Source organism: Triticum aestivum, chromosome 6A, assembly GCF_018294505.1.
Source record: "Triticum aestivum cultivar Chinese Spring chromosome 6A, IWGSC CS RefSeq v2.1, whole genome shotgun sequence".
In the NCBI taxonomy this organism is placed as follows: domain Eukaryota; kingdom Viridiplantae; phylum Streptophyta; class Magnoliopsida; order Poales; family Poaceae; genus Triticum; species Triticum aestivum.
Genome location: NC_057809.1, coordinates 565,502,019 through 565,513,831, shown reverse-complemented (window position 1 = coordinate 565,513,831; position 11,813 = coordinate 565,502,019). Strand labels below are relative to the sequence as shown.

Below are 11,813 nucleotides of genomic sequence, written 5' to 3'. Positions count from 1 at the left end.
ATTAGAAATTCTATTTATATATATGCATAACGTGTACAATATGTAGTATCGTAAAATACCAACAAACAAAAAAGAATTAAATGAAAAACACAAAATTAAATAAAAAAGAAATCATAAACCCAAAACCTCCCAACCTTTTAATACCGGTTGGTGACACCAACCGGTACTAAAGGGCTCCCTGCCCCCGAAACTGACTCATGCCACGTGGTTGCCCTTTAGCACCGGTTCGTACTGAACCGATACTAAAAGGGGAGAGGGGCCTTTAGTGTCTACACTTTAGCGCCGGTTACGAAACCAACACTAAAAGGCCTTACGAATCGGTGCTATTGACCGGTTCTGCATTAGTGCATATGTAGGCCAATGGGCCTATCTAGTTTCAGCCATTGATTCTAGTGGCCAGCTTGCCTCCAATCCACGTTGCTCCCTGCGGAGATAGAGCAGCAGCAGCAGCACTCTTGCTAAAAAAAAGGATGCAGCAGCACAGCCACCACCACAGCTGGTCTCACCAAGCAAGTCATACGTAGCTATCTCCTCCCTGCGTACGTACATATACAGATTACAGACGTTGATCGCTGAAACGACAGCAGCCACATCAACAGAGAAGCATTACTTTTGGCATCGGAACGACTAGTCCCAGCCGCTAGCTTCTGCCTCAACTTTTGCAACTTTGGATATATAGATTTGCTAAACGGTAGTAATGCTAACCATGTCATTAGAAGATGATGTCAAAGCCGATCGATATGATAACAAGCATCGGTGTCATTTTGCGGCGATAATTTAAAAAGTAACAGAGAAGCATTATTGTTGGCATCGAATGGGCCAGGATTTTCCACTTGCCTTTATATACCAATTGAAAAAATATATTAGAAAGTTTCTTTCGAGAATCAAATATATTAAAAAGTAAGAATTTAATGAACAGTTTCACTAATGACCCAGACTGGCCCATTGGGCTAAATCTGCCACTGGGTGTCAACTTTCTGTCCATGGCCAAAGTTTCAAGGCCATCCCGACCTATCGCGCAAAGTGCGGATCCATGGTTATCGCGTGCTTTTACTTTTGTAGGAAGGAAATACTATCGGTTTTGCTAAACTTTCACCGACTAAGTTGCAATCGATGATATATCAGATCCGCGTGAATTTTGCCTTTTGAGTTTGTCTTTTGCTCTTTTAGGTGTTTGTATTGTATTTATATGTACAGTTGTGACTGAACAAGACACATCGTCATATTGCCTAGGGGGATAAAAGGACACGATCCATGCAAATGCAAAAAGAAAATAATAGAAGACACAAGCAAAGCAACAGTGAATAAGTTGCATTGTACGTCCTACTCAACATTTGGGCATCATTAAAAACATTAAGGTGTGCATCAAGGGCGAATACTCGCGATAGCCACGTCATCATGGGGAGAGAGTTCCCATTCGTCGCGGGGCTGGTAGGCACTGTTTTGTTCAGGTCGTGGGCGACGTATTCCTGGGATCCTTCCCCACGAAGGCAACGCCGCATCGACCCAGATGCCGACCTCCCTCGCCCCCAACCCAACCCCCGCCCGCGACCTTCGTCTCCCCCAGCCTAATCCTACCCCGCTCTCCTCTCTCCCTACGCCCCTACCTTCCTCCCTCCTTGACGGAGCCCGAAACTCTAGCTCATCTGTTCCATGGTTCCGGCCATGGATGGGGAGACCACGGACGCGGCAGCCGCCGTCCCACCCCGCACCTATTCCGGCGATGACGATGCCGAATCCGCATCAGCAGCAGCCGATCTGCACCCAACCACGACGGCTGCAGCTCGATGGAGGATGTAGGCTAGCCGCATCGCTGGGTCCAACCAGGGCGTGGCACACCTGGAACCTCGCTGCCGCGGTGGTGCAGAACCAGCGCCGTGGTGGGCAACAACAGCAGCGAGTTCCAGCCTCCATCTCACCTTCCCCGCCCCCATCGCTGCTTAAGATACTCACTTGTTCCCCTCTCCCTCATGCTCCGCAAATCCCCGATGGCATATGAGAAGGGAGGATAAAGAGACAGGGGAGTTCTCGGGGAGATGACTGCTAAATCGCAGCTACCACAAAAAACACAGGCCAACACCTTGGACATAACCCATGCACCGGCCACTGTGATTTCGCATATGGCATGTTCTAATCACTAGAGTGAAAGGCGAGCTCCAGACTTGGTAGATGATATGAGGGATGGTGTATACTGCAACGCATTGTAGAGCTTACCATATCCACTAAGTCTGTACTTACTACCAAGTGCAGGCAGAGTGAAGAACTACAATCTGAAGAAAGCAAGCATCAACAAGGCTGATACTGCTACTCTATTTGATCATCCACTTTGCCGCAGTTTGGGCTAAGCAAGGTATGATGGTAACTTCTAGCGCTTGATTCAAAAATGGTCATTTGCTACACATCATTTATTTTCTATTTTGAATCTTATTATATCTAATCAGCCCAGTATTTCTTTTCTCAAGATTCTATAGTTAACACAAAATCCAATCTCAAGAGTAAGCAATATAGTACGTATACACTAACTTTCTGAAATGTGCCTTATGGTAGCTTCTAAGAGCGGGATATGTGCATATATGAAGAAACATATACCGAACCATTCAACTCTGTTACTGAAACCATTCCAAGAACCCTTTTCCCTTGCACTATTTCACATTATCACAGAAATCTCTGAAAAAGGCCAACTACATATGGAATCCCTCAGTCTCTTCTAACCTCCCTTGTCTACTGAATGTGTTAAAAGTAGAGGCTATACTCTGTTTCTAGACAAGTATGACGATAGGGTCAGTAGTGCCATTGCAAAGTCTGTAGCATGTAAATTGTGTTATTTTGCCTGTCTAAACTGGTTAGACAAAGTTCTTTGTTCTCAGATGATTGCTAATAGTGCCTACACAACCTTTTATCCTCACCATTGCTGGTCCGACTATTACATACTCCATCCGTCCCATAATATAAGAGTGTTTTTGACACTACACTAGTATAAAAAACGCTCTTATATTATGGGACGGAGGGAGTAATATACTTCTGAACTTCTCTAATTGCATTTGATGAATTGCTGAAAGGTGGTTGGACACTAGGGGAGTAGTATTCCAAGAAATTGATTTCTTCGTCTGATTTAGGGTGGTCTTCAGAATCTGACAAGAAATTGATGTAAGATTTATTTTTCTATTTTTGGAAGTTCCTGATTTGTATAACCATAATGCTCTTCTCATTGTACAGGCAATTGAAGGTCCAACATGATTGTGCTGATGCTCTCTCCTTTGTAGGGGACCATCCCGATGTTTGGGGTTTACTTACTTGGTACTTAGTATTTTCATTCCGTGGGTATTACATCCTCGTTGTTCTGGTCGATGCGAACAAGATCCTTGACATTTTTTGAATCAAATAAATGATTGTTTCTTTCTTCGTTGGCGGCTAGATCGTCTCATGGTTATTTATTCTGAAATTGTAAGTTGAATGGATGACTCTGTTGTAGCGGGCCATCTCTGAAGTACAATTGTGGTCAATCCGCACATGACCGAGTTGATCTGCTCTATGGCGAATTAGTTTACCTTTGTTTCGGTGGCCAGAAATAGTACTATTAAACTATTGATACATTATTAGGGGCTAGAACAAGGCATGTACTATTTGTTCCCTTTGGATTGGGTGATTTCTGTGAACCTTTACCTCTATGCATTTTGCACAGGTTTACAACACAAGATTCCTGACCAGAAGGGGAACAAGGCGGCAATCACCAAGTAAGTTTTGCTCTGACTTTCTTTTGCAGAGTTAATTGGTCTTAAACTTAATTTCTAGGGATGCTGATGAAGCTTCTTAATCGGCTAGATGGATCTGATGAGGTTGCCATGGTAAACTAACATCATCAAGTTTTTTTTCTCTAGATGCCTTTATGCCATAAATGCAAAGGAACGGATTCAATCGAAGTAATTTGCTAGCTAATGTGTGTGTGATATGCACTCTAGCTTTCCTTGCTCTTGGGGAAAGTATAGGTGTTTCAACATGAATTTTGCAGATAAAATTTATTGTTCATCATTGCTTCATTGCTTCTCTGAATTTACTGGATGTTGATTCACATTACATTTTATTTACTCCCTTATCTAACGTATCACATTTTTTAGGATTTTTTTAGGATTGTAGGTTTTGTTCTGTCTTATTGTTGACATGCCAACATAATTACTCCATCCGTCCGGGTTTATTAGGCCTCTCAGCATCACAAGCATGTCCCCTTTTATAAGGCATCGCGTTGGAAAGGTGCATGCATGCAATCATTTCATTGGTTGCATTGAAAGCTATTGTTGTTGGTGCCATGGCTGGAAAATTAATACACTTCATGCGTGTTTTTTCATTGGTTGCATGCATGTGAGAGAGTGCATTGAGAGTGGAATGGAAGAATTAATGTGAGCAAATTACTATGTGTCTTGGTCTAAGAGAAGTTGTCTTTAGGTCTAATAAACCCGGACGGAGGAAGTACCTGATTGTCCGATAGGCTTGAATTCTTACGGTTTCCTTCTTACTGTGTTTGTTTTATTTAATTTTGTGAAAATCTGATTTTATCCTAACCTGATACATCTTGATCACTGATGCCGAGAAGGGTTCATCGTCCCAATCAAGGTGAGTAAATCGACCACCTCTTTGGTGCTTTTGCAATTGGTAATGTGCTACTTGTGGCTTGAGTGGCTTCAGTTCAGTGAAGAACACAATTTATTTGCACTTCCTAGAATATAATTATCCTTTGTGATTTTGCTACGTATTACCTGCGACTTGATTGATTTCAGGTCAGGAACATGATTAGGCTGTTGCATTGTGCATGACCATGGGAAGACACTGTTTCCCATCATATAGTTAGTGTGATGGTACAATTTCCCATGCAGTATAAGCTGGAGTGTGAGCTTTGCCTATGCCCTTAGTAGCTTACAAAATTTCACCTTATTCCACTTTCATCGTACTATATTGCCATCATGAAGCATGGTCATTTGGTTAGGAGTATTTGTTTTACAACCTCGGGTTCACATTAGTTGTTTCTCTTCATGGCGAGTTAGCTTTATCGGTGTCATTTTCAGCTCGATGGTCATGAATTAATTGTGACTTCCTATCTACTCACACTTAACTTCAACAATTGCTTGTTTTAACCATAACTTATTATTCAGATTGTCTTTGATGTGTGAGTTTCAGCAACATACACAACATTGCACACTATTATGGAACGGAGGGAGTATGTTCTTTTATTACTAATCCCACTTTCCATGTGCATGCTAGGCAAGTTGCCTTTCAGGTCCAGTGCATCACTAGGCGATTATACGTTGTTTTCGGTTAGATCAACTTGCATCAGTCGCTGCTCGGTGTGTGAAAGGGGAAGTTCAAAAGTAGTGGGGAGTGCAGCTGACTAAAATCCATATAGCAATTGTGTTGGGTACATCAAGATGAAGATCAAGAGATTTTTTTTATGAAATGCATCATGTTGTTTCTGATGTGAAAATGGATTATACCAGGCCTCTGGAGGACTCTGAAAGGTGTTCTTTTTATTTGTTTCCTTAGTTGTTGCCTCATGAGGTCCCTTTCTTTAGCCAAACTGAAGCACTTCATGTTAGCTTGTCTTCACTTTTCGATTAACTGTAATGCATTGTCTTACTCGTTTATGCTCCCCGGGTGAGTCGCACATATCCTCATTAGATGTAGCACTGGCTATGTCGCACATATCCTCATTAGATGTAGCACTGGCTATGACGGTTCTGAACTCAAATAATATAGTATATGTATGTTTGCTCGATCTGGAAATAATATATCTTGATGTTATAGCATACGTCCATATTGATATAATGTGTGAGACTAAGGACAAAATATGACAGCCGAATGCGCTGACACAAGATAAATGCGCACAAGCCCGCCTCAAGTGGCGCCACCAGGTGGCGCCCCATCCTCTAGTATCATCTCAGGCGCATGTGTAGAAGATGCACGGTAAGCTCTTCCTTCCTGTTTCTCAATTTAATAGATACTCCCTCTATAAAGAAATATGAAAACATTAGATCACTATACTATTTTAATGATCTAAACGCTCTTATATTTCATTACGGAGGGAGTATATATGAAACAAGCACAACCCGGCCCAAATAACAACCGGAAAAGGCAGCACAAGGGAAAAAAATAACCAATGGCAACCCATGCATGTTGATGGTGTAGGGATAACACGTGTGACTGAACCACAATAACAACAAAGATGAGGTCAATGTCAGGTGAATAAAGCCAAACTATATCTTATCTAGATGAGTTTTAGACATTCTCAAGTTACATTAAGCAAGCGATCACGACACGTACATGCGGTCTCGGCCGTTACACTTGGTATAACCAGCACTCGCTGGTCATTCTCTCACATGACAGGGGAGAATCTGAAAAGAAGAAAAATGAAGAAAAAACTCGTCTCCATGCATGCATGCATTACCAGGAAAATAGTTAGACAGACAGACTGCTCGATCGACGTATGCTCCGACCCCTTGACTAGCTATTAGTGGCCATTGGTCGCCGGCGTCTCCACGTTCAGTACATAGCCACCGTTGAACTGGCCGTTCCCGAGCTCGTGCTGCTTGCCGTTGCCGTTAGTCACCGAGGTTAAGGGCAGCTCACCGGCGCCCTTGCTGTTACCAGCTACGAAGTCGTCGGAGACTTGGTTGACCTTGTCCTTGCTCTTGCCCCATATGAGAAAGTAGAGCCCTACCACGATGATCACTGCACCAATCACACTGAAAGCAAAAAATGAAAGGATATCATTAGTATTGTTGCACTAATGTAATACTTCCTTCATCTGGGTTATTAGTTTCACTCATATTTTGGGTCAAACTTTAATTATATGTTTGACTAACAGAATATATATTGTATGCTCTAAAAATAATGTCACTAAAGATTTTTCTTTGAATAAAAATCTAACAATATATTTGTAGCATATACCACATTTTTTATCGAGAGATATATGGTCACCGAAAAATCATGTGGATCAATAAATCGTGAGGGAGGAAGTATATGTCTTTGTCCATCCTGACATGGTAGCAAAAAATGAAGAAAATGTAGTGTACCTTCCGAGAGTGATCTCCTCCTTGAGAATGATGGAGCCCATGACGGCGGTTATGATCATGCAGAGCGGGTTGAAGGCCGTGACGAACACCGGGCCCCTTTGCTTAGACACGATGCCCTGCACATAGTACGCCACGCCGGAGCACACTATGCCGGCGTAGACGGCGGTGAAGAAGCGGGCGTCGAAGCCGATGACCCATGCCTGAGTGTTGGCACGCTCGGCGACGAGGGCGACGCCGGTGCTCATCACCGAGCCCACACCACAGATGAGCACCGTGAGGGACAGCTCCGACGGGTAGTCCCGGAGCGTGCTGGACTGGAGGACGAAGAAGCACGACCAGGCCACGCAGGCGGCGATGACCATGATGGTCCCCTTTAGCCACGCCGCTGCATCGGCGCCGGCGGCCGCACCGCCCGCGTGATGCTGGCCCTTGGTCCAGGGAAATTGCACAGTGGGGCCGTGGTAGAGGATCATGAGCACGGCGCCGGCCACCGTGAGGACCGTGCCGGCGATCTTGGCCTGGCTGTGCAGGCTCCGCAGCCGCACCTTCTCCATGCGCATGATGAGCGCCAGCATGAAGGTGACGGCCGGGAGGATGTTGATCAGCGCCGCCCCGAACCCCGCCGAGGTCAGCTTCGCGCCCATGTAGTAGAGGTTCTGGTCAAGCACAGGCCTGCCAGGTAACGACGCAATAAACCACATGTCAGTAACAAGATTTTTGTACATGATCACTATGGTTGGACGACGGTTGATAGAATTAATCAACCATATATACGAGCGTACTCGAGGAATGCGAGCCCCATGATCTTGATGAAGATGGTGATTGTCATCTTTGGCCTCAGTCCCCTGCACATGTTATACGAACGTTGGAGTAAATACACACACAAAATTGCGGGAGGGAGCAAATACACAATTAGCTAGTGATCTTTCATGAACCATGATTTAGATAGAGTAAAAATTAATCGAACTGAACTAGCTAGTATGCATGCTTCCAGCTGACATGTGAGTTCCATTCATGTTACCAACCAAGGCAGGGCAGAATGCCTAGTGGAAGGTTGTTGAGTGCGTTTACACGTACGTAAGCACACATACGTCACACCGCACACGCATATACCTGCTCAGGTGTCATTTTCTATGGATCCATCCATATATAGATCGATGCTGCATGATGAAGCACGTACATATACACACACACAGATGCTAGCTGGTATAACTATAACGCGTGTGACAATTATTCTCATTTGCCGGTGCAAAACAGAATAAAGTATCAAGAATAAGCCCTGGTCGGTCGTGAATAAGGTATCGAGAATAAGGTATCTCCAGGTAAAAGGAAAAGAACAATGCATCTAAATGAGACAAAAATGAGAACGAAGTGGGCAAATTGTACGTGTGTGCATGCTCGATCGTGGGGTGCCCATGAGGTAGCACGATTGGCAAGCTGGCGTTGTACATTGTCCCTCCCTCGGAATTTTGTTGAACTAATTAAACGAGAACTGGAACAGATAATCGAGCCATTTCGGGGTCATCACTGATGTGCAAGCGCTGCAGCTGTGAGGCAAAAACTACATGAACGTGCATATGCATGCTTGTGGGAGCTCACACAGTTCCAATCTATAGCATATTGTGTAGACTGTACTACTGTATAGCGGCGCATGTGCTAAATGTTTGTCCAAGGAAAAATTGGCAAAGAACATGCATGCACGCGCGGTTCACTGGCATGCACGCATGCATGCGAAACGATGCCATGATATGCACGTACGGGAGGTGCGTGGATGAGATGAGTTGTTACCTCTCGAAGTAGAGGGCGAAGGGCGCCATGACGGCGGTGGCGACGAGGTTCCGGTAGACCACGAGCACGAAGTGGCTCATCCCGCGCTTGAGGGACGCCACGGCGACGATGTACATCCCGGCGAACCCCACCTGCAGCAGCACCATCGCCAGGTACGGCTTCACATCGCTCAGAACTTTCCACCCCATGCCCATGATCCTCCCGATCTCTCCTCAGTTCAAACTTTTCCAAGCTAGTCCTCTTCTTCTTCTCTCACTCACTCTCTTGTTGCTATGGTAGCTCGACGGGAAGTAACCACTACGCAAGCAATGTGACCGATGAGGCGATGAGCTCACACCGCGGCTGCTGTCTCGTTTATATAGAGGCTCCAACGCTGCTGCGCGCAGTACGCATACCCAGGGTTCAGGAGGTGGATGCAAAGCGTGGTGTAGCCATCGATCGGTGGATCCGAGTCACGGATGCGCCTGCCCGGTCTGTCTCAGTGCTAGCCTAGCTGTATGTTCCATTCCCAGTTTGATATTCCATTAACGGGCAAAGGAGAAGAATTTGAAGCCGACAGAGTCAACGTCTGTGGGAACTGGGCTCATTAGCTGAGGCTTACTTCACTTTGCCCCTTGCTAGAGCTAACTTGTGCTCTTGTACCAACAACCATCCATGTTAATGCGTGCGTGCATGGTGTGTGTAATAGCTAACCTAGACACGGATCAGCGTACTATCAATGCATGCCAACTAGTCAATTCTGATGAGGTGTCATAAAATTAAATGAAAAAAGAGAGGGTTAAGTATCATATCATGATATCGTATCATAATAAATGATATGTTACTATGTGTCATGCATGGCAATAAATAAAATACAACATGAATATATTATATTATGCATTCAGAAGGTAGTATTATACACTAATATCATATGCATAATACTACTCATTACTACCATGTGAAGAAATGTTTTTGGATTTTACGACGCAACAGGAAATTTTTAAAATGATGCAACTTATTGAAAATTTGTAATTTGAAAATAATTATGTTTCATAAAAAAATCAGAAAGATTTTATGCATAGAGTGGCATCACACTAGTGTATATCGTTGAGCTGCAAAGTTTCAAGGTCAAATGTTCTCTTGTTTCGAAGAAGCAAAAAAAAATTCATATGTGAAGATAATACGGGTCCTAATGCAAACTGGGTGGTCTAGGTATAAGGGCATCTCCAGCCGTTGGCCCCCCAGGGGGCGCCTAAAATCGCCGCCTGGGGGTGAGCCGGCGCAAAAATTGGGCCTGGGGGCGAGTTGGTCCCCAGCCGCCGGCCCCAGGGCCGCCCCAGGCACGTTTTAAAATAAAAGAAGTTCGGCGAAGTTCGGCTTAAACACGATAAAATTCGGCCAAACACGATAAATTTCGGCACATTTCGACGAAGTTCGCGGATTTTCATTACATAGCACATATACATAAACTAATCTAAAGGAAAAACTGGCTGAAGTCGCCGCCGTCGCCGCCATCGTCGTTGTCGGCCTTCTCCTCCTTGACGCGGGCGCCCCTGCTGGACCCCTGCTCGGCGTCGCCATGGCGGACTGGTGGCGGCGCATTATCGTCGTCGCCGTCGCTGTCGCAGATGACGACGACTCCGCCTTCGTCGCGGCCGCGTCAACGCTCCGCGAAGCGAAGCAGGGCGGCGCACTGGCGCTCCTTCGCCTTCTCCAGGCGCTCCTTCTCCATCGCTATGGAGTCCCTGCGCGCCCATTCCAGGGCCGCGTCGTCGTCGTCGAGCTCCGTCGTCATCGGCGCGGCCGGCTCCTTTTCACCGGCACGAGCCCCGGCTCCATCTTCACCGGCGCGAGCCCCGGCTCCGTCTTTGGCTTGACGAAGCGCAGAGGAGGAGCCGACGAGTAGGCGCGCCGGCCGCCCTCGTTGATGACGATGCCGGCGCTGCGAGTGCGCCGGCCGAGCGGCGTCTCCGCCGCAGGCTCGGCCTTGACGCCGAGCAGGGCCGGAGTGCCGGAGGAGTGCGATGAAGATCAGGAGGAGGAAGAGGAGGAGGAGGACCCGAACCTCCTTGGCGCCCATGGCCTGGCGCGTCGGTGCTGCGCTGGGGCAGCCGCCCTCGCCGGGTACGCCAACGGCGGGTCGTTGCCGCCCTCGAGGTACGTCAGCACGTCCTCGAGTGTGCGGCCGGGGACGCCCCACCACAAGTGGCGCCCCTCGTTGTTCTGCCGGCCACCAACCACCGGCGCGCCGTTGATGAACGCCAAGCGTTGCTGCTGGCGGCGCTCGAAATACGCCGCCCAAGCCGCGTGGTTGTCGGCGGCGTACTGGGGGAGGGAGAGTTGGGCGTCGGTGAGGGAGGCGCACACGACCTCGACTTCCTCGGCGAAGTACTTCGGCTTCGCCACGACGTCGGGCAACGGGGGAATGGGCACTCCCCCGGCGCTGAGCCTCCACCCCGTCGGTCCGGCGCGCATGTCCGGCGGCGCCGGGATGTTCGCCTGGAACAGGAGCCAGGACTCCTGTTCGCGGAGCGAACGGCGGCCGAAGCCGTTGGCCGCCGCCTCGTCTCCGGGGAAGCGTTCCGCCATGGCGACGGGCTCGGGAGAGGTAGAGAGATAGAGGGAGGGGCTGGGCGGCGGCGCTCGGGAGAGGTAGGGAGAGGGAGGAGCTGGGCGGCGGCGGGGGGCGGGGCTGGTGTGGGCACAGGCGAGTGCAGGCCACCAGCTATATAGCCGCGCCGCACCCGTGTGTACGCGTGCGAGGAAGGGGAGGCGTCGACACGCCGTCCCGTGACGCGCCGCCCGTGAGGAATCAATGGCAAGGCTGACCGGCGGCAGCCTTGGCATTGATTCCCCGAGGCCGTTGGGGGAAGACGAGGCGCCGTGTCGCTGACGCGGCGGGCCCGCGGCTGTTTCGTGCCAAAACAGCTCACCCCGGCGCCCCCGGGCGCCCCCCAGCGCGCCGGGTTCGGCCTGAGTCCGCTG

General features: G+C 47.8%; 1 protein-coding gene across 1 annotated transcript; it reads right to left on the bottom strand.

The window, feature by feature from the left end:
• Positions 1-6,179: 6,179 nt before the first annotated feature.
• Positions 6,180-9,150, bottom strand: LOC123131057 (WAT1-related protein At1g44800). The gene is made up of 4 exons (XM_044550823.1): positions 8,850-9,150; positions 7,844-7,906; positions 7,062-7,733; positions 6,180-6,731 (listed from the first exon to the last, which is right to left on the bottom strand). The coding sequence occupies exons 1-4, from the start codon at positions 9,041-9,043 to the stop codon at positions 6,497-6,499; spliced, it is 1,164 nt and encodes a 387-aa protein (XP_044406758.1). The 5' UTR covers positions 9,044-9,150; the 3' UTR covers positions 6,180-6,496.
• Positions 9,151-11,813: the final 2,663 nt, after the last annotated feature.

Bases quoted from the DNA above. Each gene is read 5' to 3' on its own strand.
- LOC123131057 (XM_044550823.1), bottom strand. From the start codon at position 9,043: ATGGGCATGGGGTGGAAAGTTCTGAGCGATGTGAAGCCGTACCTGGCG. The intron at 7,907-8,849 runs GTAACAACTCAT...TAACATGTGCAG, and splicing joins TTCGCCCTCTACTTCGAGAG to GGGACTGAGGCCAAAGATGA. The intron at 7,734-7,843 runs GTACGCTCGTAT...GTTACCTGGCAG, and splicing joins ATGGGGCTCGCATTCCTCGA to GCCTGTGCTTGACCAGAACC.